The sequence below is a fragment of the Panthera tigris genome, chromosome D2 (assembly GCF_018350195.1).
Source record: "Panthera tigris isolate Pti1 chromosome D2, P.tigris_Pti1_mat1.1, whole genome shotgun sequence".
Lineage (NCBI taxonomy): Eukaryota > Metazoa > Chordata > Mammalia > Carnivora > Felidae > Panthera > Panthera tigris.
Window position 1 is genome coordinate 69,964,808 of NC_056670.1, and position 21,049 is coordinate 69,985,856.

Here is a 21,049-nt window from a genome sequence, read left to right on the forward strand (position 1 = left end):
CTAGTAATGCTATTGCTGGGTTGTAGGGTAGTTCTATTTTTAACTTTTTGAGGAACCTCCACACTGTTTTCTAGAGCGTCTGCACCAGTTTGCATTCCCACCAACAATGCAAGAGGGGTCCCGTTTCTCCACGTCCTCTCCGGCATCTGTAGTCTCCTGATTTGTTCATTTTACCCACTCTGACTGGCGTGAGGTGGTATCTCAGTGTGGCTTTCATTCGTATTTCCCTGATGATAAACAATGTTGAGCATCTTTTCATATGTTGGCCATCTGGTGTCTTCTTTGAAAAAGTGTCTATTCATGTCTTCTGCCCATTTTTTCAGTGGATTATTTATTTTGCTGGTGTTGAGTTGGTAAGTTTTTTATAGATTTTGGATACTAACCATTTATCTGATAGGTCATTAGCAAATATCTTCTCCCATTCCATCAGTTGCCTTTTAGGTTTGTTGATTGTTTCCTTTGCTTTGCAGAAGCTTTTTATCTTGATGAGGTCTCAATAGTTGATTTTTTGCTTTTATTTCCCTTGCCTATGGAGATGTGTCAACTAAGAAGTCGCTGCGGCCAAGGTCAAAGAGGTTGTTGCCTGTTTTCCCCCTAGGGTTTTGATGGTTTCCTGTTTCACATTTAGTTCTTTCATCCATTTTGAGTTTATTTTTGTGTATGGTTGACACACTTTTTTAATTTGTACTGATCTAATAGGTTAAAAAAAAAAATGGTATCTTTGTGTGGTTTTATTTATTTTTTAAGTAAACTCTACACCCAACATGGGACTCAAACTTATGATCCTAAGATCAAGAGTTGCATACTGGACTGAGCCAGCCAGGTACCCCTTGATGTAGTTTTAAATTACAGTTTAGAATGTGTTTGAAAATCTTTTCTTGTCTTTGTGGCTATTTATTGTAAGTGGGGTTTTGTCTACCATTCTATACTCCCAACTGGCTATTGTGTAGGTATATAAAAGCTGTTGATTTTTATGTTAATTTTGTATTCTTTTTTGTTGTTGTTAATTTTGTTCTGCTTCCTAAATCTTTTCCTATTTTGTTTAGTTTTGTAATTGATTCTCTGAGGTTCCCCTAACATGCTATGTTATTTGCAAAGAAATTTTCCAAATCTTATGTCTATAATCGATTTGTCTAATTTTGTTGGCTAATAGCCCCCCCCCCCCATTCATTATTTAATAGTAGTAGACAGTGGGCATCTTTGCCTTGTTCTTTATCTTATTTGGAAATACTTACTATTTTTCTCCATTAAGTAACAGGCTGTTTTTAGGGTTTAGTTATATTTTATTTAACCAATTAACAAAGTATTGAGGAACAAATTCAAGTAAATTATATCTCAATATACCTGATGTTGAAAACCGAAATCTCTCTCTCCCATTTCTGGTTTTGGAGGAGAATGGAGGCCACCTAATTTTGAATCTCCCCACTTATCTTTTCCTCTCCCTCAAACATAAAAACAAGGAGAATAAACAAAACCACACTTGATCGTGCCTTCAGCAATACTAGAAGACCGAGCATATCATGCTTTCAAACTACCTGTAAGTTGAGCAATAAACTGAATTCCATTAAAGGTCCTCTTGCTGCAAGCCTGCAGGTGCTAGAACAGGGATGGGGGGAATTTGAAAAGACTCCATGGGGAAAAAAAGACTCAATGAAAAAAAGGAGAGTGGTTTAGAGGTCTTGGGCTAAGCACAGAGTAACCCCCTTACCAGTAGAAAGAGAAACTCCACCACTAAGTGCAAAATACTGAACACATGTTTGGATCATAGCACCAGCTCTTGAAAGAGTTTGGGCCTAAGAACAGAAGGCTCAGAGCAGCATTGCCTCTTGGAGGGAATCAGACCTAGAGATGGGGTTTCCCCTTGAAGATCCTCTACTTAAACAAACAAACAAAATAACCCAAAAAACAAAACCAAAATGTTGAGGATCTTGCAGGGGAAAAAAAAAAGAGAGAGAAAATACACATCAACCCCTTCTTGCAACAATGCTATCCAAAAATGAAACTGCACAGAGAAAGGGAACTGTCAGAAAAGTGTACTCTCAATCTAGGAGCCCTGTCCACAAAATGGGTGGGAATATTAAAAAGATCACATCCATATAAAATTGTAAAAAGCTGAAAATGTTAAGTTAGAGTTGAAGTGCTGATGAACATTCCTAATGATCACAAAAAAACTGTAACACAATCCTCCATATTGAATTACACATCCTCAAACAGCGTTTAAGAATAATTTTAAAAGATCTTGAACCAGAAATTCACAAATGAAGGGGTGCCTGGGTGGCTCAGTAGGTTAAGCCTCCGACTTCAGCTCAAGTCATGATCTCATGGTTTGTGGGTTCGAGCCCTGTGTTGGGCTCTGTGCTGACAGCTCAAAGCCTGGAGCCTGCTTCGGATTCTGTGTCTCCCTCTTTCTCTGCCCCTCCTCTGCTCGCAACCTGTCTCTCAAAAATAAAAAATGTTTTTAAAAATTCAGAAACTAAGAATGGGGATGCACCCCCCCCCCAATGCAAGAGGTAAGGAGTGTTGATCGAACTCAGAAAAGAAATAGAAGGAAAAAGTCCAAGTTATTTTAGAAACGAAGACTAAATTACAAGGTGCCTAAGGGGCAGTAAATTCAAATAAAAATGTAATAAGGGGCATTTAAATAAGGGGAGAAGAACAAACCTAGAGAATGAAAATAAGCTAAAGAAGTAAAAATAGAGGAAATGATTGAAATGAAAGACAAGCAGAAGAGATCCAACATAAGGCTACTTGGAGACTGAAGAAAAATCGATCAAAACAACTGACCAAAACTAATACGTAAAATTAGAATCCAAGAAAATGCTCTGGCAATAAAAGAAACCTTGAATCTACATGTTGAAAGGTACTATCAGATACCAGAGAAAATTGACACAGAACAGCTCAAGAAGTATCTTACTTTAAACTATTACATTTTAAAGATGTTTAAAAAATATCTTCAGGGCCTCCAGGAAAAAGTGACTTTCAAAAACATGGAAATTAGGACAGACTTTATATGAATAACACACAAAGCAAGGCAACAGTACATTTTCTTTTTTTTTTTCTTTTAAAAAAAAAATTTTTTTTGAGAGAGTGTGTGAATAGGAGAGAGGCAGAAAAGGAGACACACAATCTGTAGCAGGCTCCAGGCTCCGAGCTGTCAGCACAGAGCCCAGCGTGGGCTCGGACTCATGGACCGCGAGATCATGACCTGAGCCGAAGTTGCAAACTTAACCAACTGAGCCATCCAAGTGCCCCCCCGAATTTTTTTTTTTTTAGTTGAGCCCATTCATATTTACTTATCATTGTGCATAATCATTATATGTATTAGGTTTTCTTTGTTTTTCTTAACATGATGTATTTTCTTTGCTATTTTACTAATTGCTTTAGTTAGAAAAAGTTGTTTCATTGGTTATCTTTGTACTTACAACTTTATTTTTTTTCATGTTTTTATTTTTGAGAGAGACAGAGCAAGTATGGGGGTGGGGCGCAGAGAGAGGGGACAGAGGATCCGGAGCAGGCTCTTTGTTGACCGCAGAGAGCCCAATGCGGGGCTTTAACTCCCGAACCTTGAGATCATGACCTGAGCTGAAGTTGGGCACTCAACCGACCCGACTCAGCCGCCCGGGTGTCCTTGTATTTACAACTTTAAATAAATAATAGCAAACATTCATTGAGCTTTTATAATGTATAAAAGGTACTGTGCTAAATGCCTTAATTGGATTAAGTAATTCAGCAAGTGGTAAAGCCAGAATTTGATTATAGGGAGCCTGACTCCAGAGCTCATGCTATTTTTTTTTTTTCAGAACTTTATTGTGGCATAATTGACACATAGTAAACTGCACATATTTTAAGTGTATAATTTTTCCCACTCTTCCCTACCCCCCTTCTTCCCAGTCTCTAACCACCGATCATTGGGTTGGTTTTGTGTATCTTCTTTTAAAATGTTTGTGAGGTTATTTTTTAATCTTTGGTTTTCAGAGATTATGTCTTAACATGATTTTCTTTTAATTTATCCTATTTAGAGTGAATTTCTTGAATTCTGTACATTTATTTTATTTTTTTAATTTAAATTTTATTTAGTTAACATACAGTGCAAAAACTTTTGGGAGTAGAATTCAGTGGTTCATCACTTGTATTTAACAACTAGTGCCCTCCTTAATACCCATCCCCCATCTAGCCCATCTCCCACTCACTTCCCTCCAACAACCCTCAGTTTGTTCTCTATCATTAAGAGTCTCTTGTGGTTTGTTCCCCTCTTTTCTTTTTTTCTACCCTTCCCGTATGTTCATCTGTTTTGTTTCCACATATGAGTGAAATCATATAGTATTTCTTTCTCTGATTGACTTATTTCACTTAATACATTCTAGCTCCATCCACATTGTTATAAATGGCAAGATTTTATTCTTTTTGATGGCTGAGTAATATTCCATTGTATATAAATACCACATCTTCTTTATTCATCAGTTGAGGGGCATTTGGACTCCCTCCATAGTTTGGCTATTGTTGATAATGCTTCTGTGAACATTGGGGTGCATGTACCCTTTCGAATCTGTATTTATGTATCCTTTGGGTAGATACCTAATAGTGCAATTGCTGGATGGTAGGGTAGTTCTATTTTTAGTTTTTTGAGGAACCTCTACATTGTTCTCCAGAGTGACTGCACCAGTTTGCATTCCAACCAACAGTGCAAGAAGGCTCCCCTTTCTCCATCCACATCCTTGCCAGTACCTGTTGTTTCTTGTGTTGTTAATTTTAGCCATTTGGGCAGTGGTGAGGTGGTGTCTCATTGTGGTTTTGATTTGTATTTCTCTGATGACGAGTGATGTTGAGCATCTTTTCGTATGTCTGTTAGCCATCTGGATGTCTTCTTTGGAAAAGTGTCTATTCATGACTTTTGCCCATTTCTTAACTCAGTTGTTTGTTTTTGGGATTTGATAAGTTCTCTATAGATTTTGGATACTAACCATTTATCGGATGTGTTGTTTGTAAATATCTTCTCCCATTCTTTAGGCTGCCTTTTAATTTTGTTGATTGTTTACTTCACTGTGCAGAAGCTTTTGATGAAGTCATAATAGTTCACGTTTGTTTTTCTTTCCCTTGCCTTTAGTGACCTGTCTAGTAAGAAGTTGCCCTGGCTGAGGTCAGAGAGGTTTCTGCCTGTGTTCTCTAAGATTTTGATGGTTTCCTATCTGACATTTCGGTCTTTCATCCATTTTGAATTTATTTTTGGGTATGGTGTAAGAAAGTGGTCCTGTTTCATTTTTCTACATGTCGCTGTCCAGTTTTCTCAACACCATTTGTTGAAGAGACTCTTTTTTTCCTTTGGGTATTCTTTCCTGCTTTGTCAAAGAGTAGTTGGCCATATAGCTGTGAGTCCATTTCTGGGTTTTCTGTAAATTTATATCTTCAGATGAATTTTGGAAGTTTTGGCATTTTTCAAATATTTTTTCTGCCCCAATCTTTTTGTCTTCTCCTCCTGTGATTCCAAGTCCACATACGTTAGATCATTTAAAACTGTTTCACAGGTCCCTGAGGTTCTGTTCATTTTTGTTCTTCAGTCTTCTTTCTTTGTGCTCCTTAGATTGGATAATTTCCCGTTGAGCTATTTTTAGGTTTACTGACTCTTTTCTCTGTCATCTCTTTTTTGCCATTGAGCTCATCCAGTGAATTTATTTTAAATATGGTATTTTTGAGTTCTGAAATTTTCATTTAGTTCTTTTTTCTATTTTTATTTCCTATTTTTTCATTCATGTCAAGTGTGTTTTTCTTTTTTCTTTTTTTTTAGAGATAGCAAGTGAGAATGGAGGAGACTGGCAGAGGGGGGAAAGAGAGACTATCTTAAGCAGACTCCACACTCAGCTCAGAGCCCAACTTGGAACTCAGTCTTACAACCCTGGGGATCATGACCTGAGCTGAGATCAAGAGTTGGACGCCCAACCAACAGAGCCACCCACGTGCCCCTCAAGTATGCTTTTCTTTCCCTCAAGGAGCATAGTTAGAGTTCCTTTATGGTGTTTTGTCTACTAATTCAAACTTCTGCTTCATTTTGGAGCTGGTATCTGTCAGTTGTTTTTGTAGGCATTCAACTTTGTTGGTGCAAACTCAAAGTTCCGTCTCTTCTTCCATCGGCTCTGTGTCTCCTTTCATCAGCCCAGCAATCCACTTCTCGGTTCTTTAAGCCTTTGCTGTACTGTTGTAGGGCTGCTTCACATGTGTATAGTTGAGGAGTCAGGCCGAGACTTGTGAGTGTTCATTCTCAGAAATGGGGAGTCACCTTCTCCAGCTCTCTTCCCCTTGGGGTTTCCCCCACTCTCTCCAGTTTCCCTGGCTCCTTGGGCCAGAAAGGGGTTTCCATGGTCTTAGCCACCTGCGTTGCTCCCAAACCGGGGTCCACCTTCAATGCCAAGCCATGAAGGGGAAAATAAAACTGGAAACTCCCCTTAATGGTTTGGTTTTCCAAGTTTTGAAATGCCCCCACCCCCCAACAATCTGCCTGCTTTTGTTTACTTTTTTCTGTCCTCAAGCGGGGATGAGGGTATGTGTACCTGTGTGATGTCTGTGTTTTTGTTGGGATTTAATAGTTGCAAATGGAAGGATGATCTGTTAGGAAATTACACCTGCCAGTTTGTGTGGGTTTATTTCTTCTTCATGCTGATGTGCATAGGTTTTGAGGAGTGTGTTGGGAGATTGTATTACCTCTGTAGTCAGTGTTGAGTTTTTTCTCTGAATCCAGCTGAACACTTTTTCCTTTTTTTTTTTTTCTGCTATCTTCAATTAAGGCTTGTTCTAGGAACCACATAATGGGAATTTTAAATAAATCAAAGACCTTAATATTATAAAAACATCTTGCTTATAGTTGTTCTGTTAATTTGTAATGTGGGTAGGCCAGAAAAATCTAAGAGGATAATGTGACAATAAATATTAACAAAAAGCAGTCATAGTCACTATGAATTTCAAAGGGGCTTATAATAGTTGGAGAAAAAATAACAGTATTTCAGTATCTTCATAAGAAATTAATGTGTTTTTTAAAACTTTGTCTAGATAAAGGACACAAAGAGGTGTAATCCTGAAATAGCCATGTGATTTTGATCATATTCATTTTTATGTAGTTATCAAGATTGTCATGATATTTGAGTGTTAATTTTTTTATACGTGTGTTTAAATGCAGTTGAAGAAGACACTTTTAGTTCTGCCTTTTTTTTTTCATCTCTGGACTGTTTATTAATGACCCATAATCTAATGTGCAGATGGTGACTTTCAGACTTGATTACTTCATAATGTTTAACTTACATTTTTTCCCATTTAGACGGTCTTCTGATTGTTGGTGTTCACTCGGCTAAGTTCCCAAATGAAAAAGTCCTGGATAACATTAAGAGCGCCGTTCTTCGATACAACATCACTCACCCTGTGGTTAATGATGCAGATGCCAGCCTTTGGCAAGAACTAGAAGTCTCCTGCTGGCCAACTTTGGTCATACTTGGACCTCGTGGAAATATGTTATTTTCTTTAATTGGAGAGGGACACAAAGATAAATTATTTTTATATACTTCAATAGCTTTAAAGTATTATAAAGACAGGGGACAGATCAGAAATAATAAAATTGAAATAAAACTCTATAAAGATTCTTTGCCACCTTCACCATTGCTGTTTCCTGGCAAAGTAACGGTAGACCATGTTTCTAATAGATTGGTAATAGCAGACACTGGACATCATAGAATTTTGGTCGTCCTGAAGAATGGGCAAATTCAGTACAGCATTGGAGGTAAAGTTTGCTTCTAATTATGATATGTAGTATATTTTATAGTAAAAAAAAAAAAAAAAAAAAAACAGCTCAAGGAAATGTATTGAAATATATCTCCCTGGTTTTAGATCTAAAATGGGCCCAGTACATCTACATAGTTAATAAAATCTGTTAAGTACATTCTTATCATATTTATCCAGACTAAATTGACATCTAATAATGTAATAGTCAAAGAGAAAAATAATTCATCTCTTTGCAATTCTGCTTTAGTAGCATATACAGCATTAGTCCATAAAGTAGGGGTTCCTGCATTCCTAATGCAAATAAACTAGTCTTACTCTAAGCCCTGGTGCTATTCTTAGTATGCTTAGATATTGTTCCCTTAGCTCCTTAAGTTTTCACATTTCTTCTTTTTCATTTTTGTTAGAGTTCTTTATTTTGTGTTTCTTTTGTTTGGGCAACTTGATGTTTGGGTTTAAGACAGGCACTTATGAGAACTGTTGCTCAAAAATTATTAGTTATAGTAGGTGTAATTTAAATGGTTAAAAAGTTTTTAATTCTATAATAATTTTCAAAATAGTGTAAATGAATATTCTGCTTTGTTAACCGGAGAAACCAGCAGCAAGCTACCGTTCCCAAACATGTTTTTAGGAATAATGTTATCTTGTGATAAATTAATAATTATTCTACAATAGTTCTTCAAAAGAATTCTGTGGCCAGATACACTTAGGAAATACTGGTTAGTTGTGGTTTAACAGATTTTTTTTAACTTTATTTATTTTGACAGAAAAATATTTATTTATTTATTTATTTATTTTGGGAGGGGGGTTGGGGGGGGGGGAGAGAGAGAGGAAGAGAGAAAGAGAGAAAGAGAATAAGAGAATGAGAATTCCAAGCAGACTCTGTGCTGTCAGTGGCGAGCCTGATGCAGGGCTTGAACTCACAAACCACAAGATCATGATCTCAGCCAAAGTCGGAGGCTCAACTGACTGAGCCACCCAGGCACCCCTAAACTTCTTATTTTTTTTAAATGTTTATTTTAGAAAGAGGGCATGTGTGAGCAGGTGAGGGTTAGAGAGAGAGGGAGACAGAGGATCCAAAGAGACTCTGAGCTATAAGCTCCAAGCCCTACACGGAGCTCAAACCCACAAACCGTGAGATCATGACCTGGGCCAAAATTGGACACTTAACCGACTGAGCCACCCAGGCGCCTAATAAATAAATAAACTTAAAAAAATAATAAAAAATAGAAATATTCCCTTCTGATATATGCTACTAATGTGCACTAGTGACCATTGTTCAGTAAGCCCTGTCATTAGCAAAACTTACTCCTAAGAAAAATAGATCTTGGGAAACACTAGACTTTAGGTAAAAGTATCGTGCTATTTATATTAAAATCCCAGCTCTAAATACTGTTTTTCTTTCTTCATTGAGGTTTGATTTACATATGTTATGAAAAATGATTACCACGAGGGGCGCCTGGGTGGCTCAGTCAGTAAGCGTCTGACTTCAGCTCGGGTCATGATCTCACGGTTCGTGAGTTCAAGCCCCGCATTGGGCTCTATGCTGACAGCTCAGAGCCTGGAGCCTGCTTCGGATTCTGTGTCTCCCTCTCTCTCTGCTCCTCCCCCACTCACACTCTGTCTCTCTCTCAAAAATAAATAAACATAAAAAGAATTTTTTTTAAATGATTACCACAATAGGTCTAGTTTATATCCATCTTCCTAATATAGGTGCAAGAAAAAGAAAGGAAACAAAGAAAAACAAATGGGGGTGGGGGGTTAATTTGAGATAACTTTTTAAGAGGAAAAAATTTGTCCTGTGGCTATCTTGTCTTTTAGGACCCAACCCTGGAAGAAAAGATGGAGTATTTTCAGAGTCAACTTTTAATTCACCACAGGGGGTAGCCATAAGGAATAATATCATATATGTGGCAGATACGGAAAACCACCTTATAAGAAAGGTAAGTTTCAATTTTAAATACAGTTTTAATACTTCTAATTAGAAAAACTGGTATTTACTTGCTACATTAAATATTTGAAATGAGAGGATAATGCTTAAACACCTCAAGTCCTCTTTATGCAGCTTTTTTCAGAGGTACTTGCTTTAGTTTTTTTCTTGGGGGTCTTGTTTTTCTGTGTCTTAGCCTGTAGCTGTCACGAATTAACCTGCCGATCAAGTCCTTTTGTTGTTGTTGTTTATCCTTTCGTTTCAAAGTAGCTAATCACCTAAAAGCTCCTCATTTTGAAGTATTTTCCTAACCACTGTTGACAGAGCAGTGCTTTCTCCTTTTTTCAGTTAAATTTTCTCAAACCTAGAAGAAAAATCATACCACTCCCACCTCCCTTCACCTTTTATGCTTTGCCCAGAAGTACATGTAAGTCAATCTTAAAATTTGTTTTATTTCATTATAAAAGTTATATATGGTCTTGCTTTTTAAAAATGAATACACTTAAAAATGTATTTAAAAAATACATAAAAAGGCTCATACCATCTATTTTAGCTTCCCCATTGTTAAAATTTTTGTCTTTTCAGTGATTTTTTTTCTGTCCTATACAAATAAATTTGTATTTAAAAGACTGCCTCTAGGGATGCCTGGGTGGTTCAGTCGCTTGAGTGTCCCAACTCTTGATTTCTGTTCAGGGCATGATCCCAATGTCGTGAGATCGAGCCTCATGTTGGGCTGGCTGAGTGCTGAGCAAGGAGACTGCTTAAGATTCTCCCCCACCCCTCTCCCCGCCATCTCGCTCCCTGCCCCTCCCCCACCATGTTCCTTCTCTAAAATAAAAATTAAGAAAATAAAAATAAATGTCTCTAGAGAATCCTTTTTTAAACAAATGAGGCATATTGTATGTAAATAATGTTCTGTGGTTTCTTAAATTATTATTTTAGAGAGCATGAGTCGGGGAGAGGGGGAGAGGCAGGAGGAGAGAGGGAATTTTAAGCAGTCTCCATGCTCAACATGCAGCCCAACGCAGGGCTTGATCCCACAACCCTGAGATCATGACCCGAACTGAAATCAAGAGTCTGACACTGAACCGACTGAGCCACCCAGGCGCCCCTCTTCTGCAGTTTCCTTAAATTTGTTTTCTGTATTAGTCATATGAATGATATGACGGCATAGTATCCCATTGTACAAGTGCCTAGTTATTTTAAACATTTCATATGAGTGAATATTTTGGCTATAATCCATTGGTCTTTAAGTTGCTGTCTATTTAGAAAATAAGTAAGTTCATCTCGCCCATCCTGTGTAAACACATTGTTTCAGATACTTCCTTGCTTTTCTCACTTTTTCTCCCTTTTGATATTTGTGCCCATTTGACAATATTATCACTTCATATAATAGGAAAACAACATGGATAGAACCTGTAATACCATTACAAGGTAAATTTCCATGAAAGCATGAAAGTTTTTACTCCTGAAATTTTAAGCACCTAGAATAAGGTCTGGCCCATAGTAGGTGTTCAATAGATAGTTGTTGAATGCATTTTTGAGCAAATAACATATTTAATGAAGCATTTTCTAATGTATCTTCCTCTTAATATGAAAACATATGAGGCAAGGATTTTGTGGATTTGCAAATTAAAGCAGATTTATTCTTTGAAAGTCTTGCAGACTTTGTTCTTAGAGACTTTAATATGTTAATATATTGTGAATACGTTAGTAGGGGGATATCTGTGAATTGGTTCTAAATTTATTTGACCAAGAAGCCTATTTTAGGCAGACCTTTTCGTAGGACTCATGATTTCATGGTATGTCCTGATTTCCCACTTTAGGAAAAAGTGGTTTTCTGTTGTTACTAAGTCCGTAAAGGTCAATGTTTCTTTATCATTGTCTTTTCAGGGTTGTATGTTTGTATAACTCCGTAGTGTCCCGGATAGCTAACAAGGTGTTGAATTAGTAAGATACTTAGCCCACGGCATTCAGGGTTTACTTGTCTTTTTTAAATTCTGTTCTATCTCTTGCCTTAGAACTTAATGAGTTTGGGAGTATTCACTGCATTTCAAATATTTTTTAAGTAGCATAATCACAATAAATTTAGGTTACATAAAGTTATTTGTAAATTATTTAGTTTAGTGTCTCCCAAAAAAAATGAGGTGGAATTATTATTTCTTCCTTTATTTTTATAAGTATATAAAAATATTTACTATACTTTTAAGACCTCATTTACAGAGGGTTGATCATACATTCATATTTCTCAGACATCATTGTTTCATGCAGATCTGACACTTGTTTAGAATAATTCATTTAGTAATTTATAAACTCCTTTTTAGCCCAGTCTCATTCTCCTGTTATTCCCCTATATAAAAACACCTGTAGCCAGACATTCTGGTATGTTCAATTCATACCTTTCTATTTGTACCTATTTATACCTTTTCTATTTGTGTATGACCTTGTAAAACATGTAATGTTTGTGTGTTGTCTAACTGTATTGTGATATATTTTACATAGCACTTATTTCAAGTATATAATTGAAGAACTTTTAGGAGATTTAACAAATTGTACAACCATAACCATAAATTGTTTTTAGAACATTTTCATCCCCCCCCGCCAAGAACCCTCATGCCCAATTACAGTTCATCCCTGTTTTTATGCCCAGCTTAATCTACTTTCTATCTATAAATTTGCCTCTTTCGAACACTTCATAGAAATAGAATCATATAATATATGGTCTCTTGTGCGTGGCTTTTTAAATTGAGTAATGTTTTAAATTCATCTCTGGTGCAGCGGATCATTAGTTTCTTCCTTTGTATTGCTGAATAGCATTCCATTGTATAGCTATGTGCCACATTTTGTCTGTCCAACAGTTTATTGACATTTAGTGTGTTTCCAATATTTGGCTGTTTTGAATTTGTGTAAAAATTCTGTGTGGACATACATTTTCATTTCTCTTGGGTAGATATCTAAGTAATGGAATTATTGTGTTATATGTTTTATATTTCATGTTTAACTTCTTAAGAAACTGCTACATTTTTCCATAGTTGCAGTACCATTTTACATGTGGGTTCTAATTTTTCCATATCTTCACCATTATTTGTTCCACTTTTTAAATTCTAGCCTTCCTACTAAGTGTAATGTGGTCTCTCAAAACCACAATGATAATTATTTCCCTAATGAGTAAAGATGTCAAGCATCTGTTCCCATCTTTATGGACTGGTTTTATATCTTCCTTTGAGAAGTGTCTATTCAGATTCTTTACCAGTTTTTTTTAATTGGGTTGTGTTTTTTATTATTGAGTTGTAAGAGTTCTTTATATATTCTGTTACAGATCCCTTATTGGATGTGTGATTTTTCAAATACTTCTCAAATTCTCTGGGTTGTCTTTTCACTTTCTTAATCACATCTTTTGATGTACAGAAGTTTTAAATTTGAGGATTCCCAATTTTTTTTAATTGCTTAGGCTTTTGGTGTCATATGTAAGATTACATTTCCAAATCCAAGATCATGAAGATTTACTCCTGTTTTCTTCTGAGAGTTTTATAGTTACAGCTCTTCCAGTTCAGTCTTTGCTGCATTTTGAATTTATTTTTTGTATGTGGAGTGAAGTAGAGGTCCAACTTCATTCTTAGTATGAATATCCAGTTATCCCAGAATCATGTATTGAAGAGACTGTTCTTTCTCCATTGAATAGTTTTGGCAACCTTGTAGAAAATAATTATTCATACATACATGGGTTTATTTCTGAACTTTCAAGTCTGTTCCATTGACCTATATATCATTTCTTGTGCCTATACCACACTGTTTTGATTGCTATAACTTCTAATAAGTTTTGAAATCAGGAAGTAGGACTTCTCCCACTTTCTTCTTTTTTCAACGTTGGTGTAGCTGTTCTGAGTCCCTTGCAATTCCATATGAATTTTAGGATTAGCTCATCCATTTCTGTAAAACCTTATTTGTTTTTCATATAAATGATGATGTTGCCTGCAAAAACAGATGCACTTTTATCTTTTCCCTTCTTGTTTATACATATCTTGTTTTCTTTTATTATATTGCTGGCAAAGGGTACCTGGGTGGCTCAGCGTCCAACATCGGCTCAGGTCATGATCTCACAGCTCGTGGGTTCGAGCCCCGTGTTGGGCTCTGTGCTGACAGCTCAGAGCCTGGAGCCTGCTTCGGATTCTGTGTCTCCCTCCCTCTCTGCCCCTACCCCACTCATGCTCTTTCTCTTTCTCTTTCTCTCTCTCTCTCTCTCTCTCTCTCAAAAATAAGTAAACATTTAAAAAAATTTTAATTGCTGGCAAGAACCTCAGTTGCCTTTAAACATTAGCAGTGATAGTGGGTCTCTTGTCATGCTCATACCTTAAAGGGAGGACATTGTCTCCAGAAATTTAATATTTTCTATAACTTTGGGAAATAAAATTGTTAATGAAGTTAAACTTTCTATTCCTAGTTACTAAGAATTATTTTATTATATGATTTTATCGAATGCATTTTCTACATTTATTGAAATAATTATATAGTTTTTGCCCTTAGTGTCTTGATGTGATGAATTAAGAGATTTTTGACATTTGATCATCTTTTTATTTCTGGAATAAATCTTACCTAATCACGATTTTTTTTTTTAAAAAGTCAATTTGGATTTGATTATCCCAAGTTAAATTTTAATATTTTAAAATTCATGTTCATAAATTAAACGGCTCTGTTTTCTTACACTGTTCTCACCTGATTTTAGAACCAGCGTTGCACTAACTTCATCAAATGAGCCAATTAGTTTTTACTCTTTTTCTGTTTTTTGGAATCATTTGTCTAACATAGGAATTAACAGTTTTTGAATATTCATTAAAACGCCTCTGTAACAAGATTTTTATAAGAGGAATTCTTTGAATATCACATCAGTTTTTGATACATTTCTTAAATCAAGATGTATTTCGAGGGCCTATCCCTAACTGCCTATTGTATTTTTGCAGATTGGGTTCAGTAAAAATATGGATAAGGTTACAGTGGTGAATATTCCTTACAATTTCAAGAGATTATAGAACAGCCACTAAAAATGTGAGAGGTACCACTTAATTAAATCAGTGTAATTTGCTATAATAACAGAATAAAAGATACTAACCATACTGTTGTTTTGCTAGGTTAGGTGTTAAATGTTTTAATGTTTTTCTATTGATGATAAAATTGCAATAAACTTGAAATGGAAGTGAATGTCCTTAATATGATCAAGGGCATCTACAAAAAGCTTATAGCTATACGCCATGCAAAATATAGAATGCTTTCCTTCCAAGATTGGGAATGAGGCAAGGATCCCCATTCTCACTACACCTGTTAAAAATTATACTGGAGGTACTAGTCACTGTAATAAAGCAAGAAAGAGAAAAAGCATACTGGCCAAAAAGGAAGAACAACAACTGACTTTATTTGCCAATGATGTGATAGAAAATTTAAGAAATCTCTGAAAATACTACTCGGACAAATAGAAATTAGGAATGCTGTGGAATACAATCTCAGTATAAAAAGATCAATATTTTTGTATTCTAGTAATCAACTGGATTGGAATTTTTTAATTCTATTTATAGTACTAAACAAAAAACAAAACACATAGAATAAATTTAACAAAAACATATGAGACCTAGATATTTTAAATTATAACATTGCTGAGAAAAATTAATCCAATATTGGATTAGAAGGCTCAATAGTAAGATGTCCATTCTCTCCAAATTGATCTGTGAGTTCAATGTAATCTCAGTCAAAACTCATCAGGTGCTTCTATTTGTTTATTTAAGATAGCGACAAGTGGATTCCAATACTTATATGGAGGTGCAAAACAAAGTATTTATTATATCTAAAACAGTCTTGGATAAACAAAGTTAAAAGACACACTTCTCTGATTTAAAGACTTCCTGTAATGTTACACTAATCAGGACAGTGTGATACTTCTAAAAGGATAGATGTGTAGATCAGTAAAAAAGAATGGAGCTTTTGGAAGCTCATACATACACAGTTATTTGATTTTTCAAAAAGCATCAAAGCAGTCAAGGGAGAAAGGAAAGTCATTTCAGCATATTATACTTGAACAACTAGATACTCATATGGGGGAAAAGAGAAACATGACCCCTACCTTACACATCGTATACAAGCATCAGTTCAGGATGCACCACAGACATAAATGTAAGTGCTAAAATTATAAAGCTTTTAGAAGAAAACATGAAAATGTCTTCATGACTTGCAGGTAGGCAAAAGTTTCTCAAATACAGGACACAGAAACAATAATCAAAAAAAAATGATAAATTTAAAACTTTTCATTATAATTTACATTAGAGGAGATAAGAATGGCCACAAACACATAAAGTGATCAACATCATGGGTTAAAAAGGAAATGTAAACTGAAACCACAATGCAATGCTATAATGGCTAAAATTAAAAAGACTGACAACAGGCAAGGATGTGGAGCATTTGGAACTTTCATATGTTGTTGGTGGGAATACAAAGGAATAGACCACTGGAAAAAAAATCCTTCTGGAAGTTTTTTGTTTGTTTTTTATACTTACCCTGTACCTGCCCTATAACAGCAATTTTAGTCCTGTGTATGTACATAAGAGAAGTGAAAACACAAGTTCACCAAAAGGCTCATATGAGAATATTGAGAGCAACTCTATTTGAAGGCCCCAAACTAGAAATAACCCAGGTGTCCATCAGTAGGAAAATAAATAAATGAACTGTGGCATATTCCTATGATGGAATACTGTTCAGCGATAAACAGGAACAAACTACTTATATATGAATAAATCTCAGAAACCTGTTAAGTGAAAGAAGCCTCACACAATAGAGTCCATATAGTTTGATTCTGTTTAGCTGAAGATCTTAGAAGAGATACACCTCATCTATGATGAAAAAAACAATACTGTTTGTCTCTGGGGGCAGGATTAACTGGGTGGAGGCATAAGGGGACTTATTGGAGTGAAGATAACATTCTGCATCTTTATGTAAATTAAGGTACACAGTTTTATGCATTTATGAGAAGTCATTGAATGATACACTTAAGATCTTTGCATTTCATTGTAAGTTTTGCCTCAAAAAAGAAAAGGGAACTGAAAAAATATGAACCTCTTACCAATGATAAACAAGCCGGGATATTTAGAGCCTGTGTACTCTTGTTTACAGTTTACTTTGAAATGTGTCAAAAGGTATAAATGGGTTGAAGGATTGATAGCTCCATAAACTGTGTGATAAAGCAAGTAAGTGACATGTTGATAGTAGGTGGCGGGTGTACAGATGTTTGCAATAAAATTCTTTCAACTTTTATGTTTGTTTGACAGTTTTCGTGGTGAGATGTTGGGGGAAGGATCTCAGGAGATGAAACCGAAGGGTTTTTGTTGTTGTTGTTGTTTTTTCAGAAATCATTAGTTTTTCAGTTTATAAAATAGAGGCAGTATAGTAGAGCTAGAACTGCCTGGGTTCAAGTCCGAGATCCTCGATTTACTAGCTGTGTGATCTTGGGAAACCTGCTTTATGATCTATGCCTCAATATCCTCAATATTAATCAAAATCACAAATCATAGGATTATTATGAGGATGGACAAATGGATGACTCTTGGACTAGTGCCTGGCACATGTTAAGCTCTATTTTTGTCAATTACTAGCCAAGCATAACTGAAATACATATATTTAACTTTAAGAAACATGCATTTTTTAGGGCTCCTGGGTGGCTTAGTCATTTAAGTGTCCAACTCTGATTTTTGGCTCAGGTCATGATCTCATGGTCACAATCATGACCTATCATGGTCATGATCTCTGTACTGGGTGTGGAGCCTACTTGGGATTCATTCTCTCTCCCTCTCTCTCCCTCCCTCTCTCTCCCTCTCTCTCCCTCCCTCTCCCTCCCTCCCTCCCTCCCTCTCTCTCCCTCCCTCCCTCTCTCTCCCTCCCTCCCTCCCTCCCTCTCTCTCCCTCTCTCCCTCTCCCTCTCCTTCTCCTTCTGCCCCTCCCCCACTTGCACACACATGTTCTCTCTCAAAAAGAAAAAGAGAAAAACATGCATTTTTCCAGATTTTGCTTTGAAATTTGGAATTACACTTTCTTCTAACATACTTTATAGTTAAGGTGAGATCAGTAGCAGTTAAGATGAGGTCAATACCAGTAGAGGCTATGATGAGGATGGGGAGGGGAAAGGGGGGTGGGGAATGAAAAGGACAGAGTTTTGTACATTTGAATAACAAGCTCACCCTATACTGTACTTGATTAGCCTTTTTTTTTTTAAAGACTTTGTGTTGCAAAACCTTTCTGTATGTTCTACTGGAAGTCCTCATGTACCAAAAGGAAAACAAAACAAAAGTAACATGCACTGCATAAAACGTGTGTCAATTTCTGTAGATTGACCTAGAAGCTGAGATGGTGAGCACCGTAGCTGGCATTGGGATTCAAGGTACAGATAAAGAAGGTGGAGCTAAAGGAGAAGAACAGCCCATTAGTTCCCCCTGGGATGTGGTTTTTGGGACATCAGGTATGTAAACTTTTAATATTAAATATAAGTGAACTTTGCTTAATACATGTAACATTTTTAAGATATTCTGGGGACATTCATTGGGATTAATTCTAATTGCTAGTTAGTTTAGACTTTTATTACCTGTGGTGGTGTTTGTTAATTTAAAAATAAGGCCAGCAGTATATATTGTTATATATAACATTACATGCTTACATGTTGTATTTTTACACATACGATAGACGATATATTACTCTAATGTTAACAAATTTCAGCTTAGCTGCAGTTTCCAGTTAATACAGTTCTGAATATTCTTAAATTTGAAAGATCGTAGTTTCAGAACTTCAAATGATTATTCATGAACCATGCTGTTTAACAATGCCCTTTTTATTTACTCTTCATTCGGAAAGAAATCAAGAAGTGATAGCTGCCTTTTTTAGAGTATTAAAATTTGTATTGAAACGTGATAGCTCCTTTTGGGCAATTAAAAAAATTACTGAATTATGTTGGTATTGAATGAATGAGATTTATATTATCTTCCTAATCTTTATTACCTGTATTAATTGACCAGAAAGTAATCTAGAAACATTCATACCCTTATTTTTCATTGACCCTCAGTGATACTGAGATAGTTGTCTACACATCTAAAACCAGAGTAATGAATAAAGAAAGTTAGTAGAATCCATTGAAGATGGTATTAGGAACTAAATGGTTTGTATGATCTGAATATCTTTATAGAGTGACTAAGCACCAGTTTAGTTTAATGGCTTTACATTTGAGGTAATTTCCTATTATGTTAATGTGTTTATAATTCAAAGACCTTAATTTTTTCCATTGTGATTAACTTTATAAAGCTTTTACTATTCACAGAATAGTTGAATGAACTGGTACTGCTGCACTTAATAATTACTTAGGTATTTCGTGTAAGTTACATTTGAGAATTTTATTTTTGGAACTCTGTGCCCCAGTAATCATGAGGGTTTTAGAGGCTCAAAGGGAGAAGGAAGGGGTTGGGAAGGGAGAGGGAAGAGTGTGTCCCAGGTGCAAGCAATGAGGGGTCATATTATATGCAGAGAATTTTAAAACCGTAGTGAAACCAGCTACAGTCTTCTTTGTGTCACCACGCACCCCCAATTCTAAATAATTTCAAGGTTAAAAATATTCATCCCTAACAGGACTTCTCTGTTGCTCCTGCCTCTTTGCCTTGGATACACTACTGAGCTCTTTGAACATAGATCTTAGAGATAGAAAACCGGTCGGGAAACATCTCTCTCGGTAAACTAGTCAAAGTGGGTGAGAATTGCTACTTTGGTGTGCTGTCACCTCCCTCACGGAGAAAAAAGAAATTTTCTCCCCTAGTGTGTAAGTCCCGAGTGATTTAAAGCTGTAGTCTGTACAGCAGTTCAGTTACTGATGTTGCTATTTTGCAATTTACAACTTGTATTTACTGTGTCTGTTAGTAATTGCCGCAGTAACACTTCATAAGAAATCATCCCCAAACTCCTACAAACCTAAACCTTTATTTCTCACTCACATATAGGTTTGGGGTTCAGCCGATCAAGGCTCAGCCTGGGCTTGGTTCCAGGCTGTTTCTTGGGTGTAGATCTGCTCCATTTGTTTCTCGTCCTCCTCGGACCAGTAGCTGTCTGAGACATATTCTTTTGGCAAAAGGCAGAAGCACAAGAGTGTAAGCCCAGTACATACATTTTAAGCCCTTGCTCATGTCATATCTGCCTACCTACTGTTATTAAGCAAATCACATAACTGAGCTCAAAGTCATGGGATGGGAATTGCATTTTGCCTACAGCGAGGCCATGGTAAGGGTGTGGATGAACCAAGATGAGTAATTCAGTCTGTCACATAAATTAGAACTTGCATTGCTTAAAAACAGGATATACTTTACCAGATACTATATTTAAGTAGCCAAGGAGTACTTAAATCTAGGCTAAAAGTTTTTCACACATTATGGCATGGAATCTCTGGTTGTTTATTTCCTACTGAGAATGCATCCAAACTGCTTTCTAAAGAAAATCTTGGCTCTAGAGACAAGTACCCTCTTGGCTTCCACCTGGACTGATGTGCTGAGATGTATGTCTTTATTAAGCTCAGTTCTCAGTAAAGGAAGTGAGTCCTACCTTAGCTCAACGGATCATTAAGAGCATATGGCTCTGCGTTTCACTTACAGCTTAAAATAGCTTCACTCCAGGTACTTGGCAAGACGAGTAATCTTAAATGCACTTAAGCTTAACACCCTTCAAAATACTAAGAGAAAATGGTTTTCAAGCATTATATGAAGGACCTATAATCACAATGACTACTCTAGTCCAAGAGTTTTTAACCTTGGGTCATATACTCCAGGCATTCCTGGTTAGGCTTTTTGAGGTACTTAAACTTCCCAGAAACTCTATAAAATTTGGAGGAATTGGTCAGAATTTCATCAGAATTTCAAAGTTGTATGTTCCCCAGGAAACATTTTAAGAGCCACTGCTTTAAGTTACTCTAAAATCTAATCTCCTGGATTGATGTATATTGTCAGAGTATGGGGAAATTGGATCATAGGATATTTGTTCTTACAATTGTTTTTACTAAACTGTATTTTGGGATTCTGTCATTCATTAAAAAATATATTGACGCATAAACATGTCACATTCATTTATATCTATATGTGTGCATATGTGTTTCACACTGTGTATTCATCAAAACACGGCCCTATGGGACTTGTACTGTTTTTACTATAGAGATTTGCTGTAATTCAATCATTACCTTATAAATTTCTCTACTAGAGAATTTTTTTCTGATCCCTATATTATTTTTTTCCTAAGTATGAAGTTTAAGCTCCTTGATAATTTGAATATTGTAACTGATTGTATTTGCTTTGTTGTATTGATTAC

The 21,049-nt window shown here is 36.0% G+C and overlaps 1 protein-coding gene across 1 annotated transcript in view; it reads left to right on the forward strand.

The window, feature by feature from the left end:
• NHLRC2 (NHL repeat containing 2) overlaps window positions 1-21,049 on the forward strand; it is a 59,128-nt gene that overhangs the window by 11,632 nt on the left and 26,447 nt on the right. Inside the window, exons 3-5 of the mRNA XM_007084829.3 lie at window positions 7,304-7,759; window positions 9,580-9,701; window positions 18,050-18,179. Of these exons, the coding sequence (XP_007084891.1) occupies window positions 7,304-7,759; window positions 9,580-9,701; window positions 18,050-18,179 (708 nt within the window). The remainder of the gene's footprint in view (window positions 1-7,303; window positions 7,760-9,579; window positions 9,702-18,049; window positions 18,180-21,049) is intronic.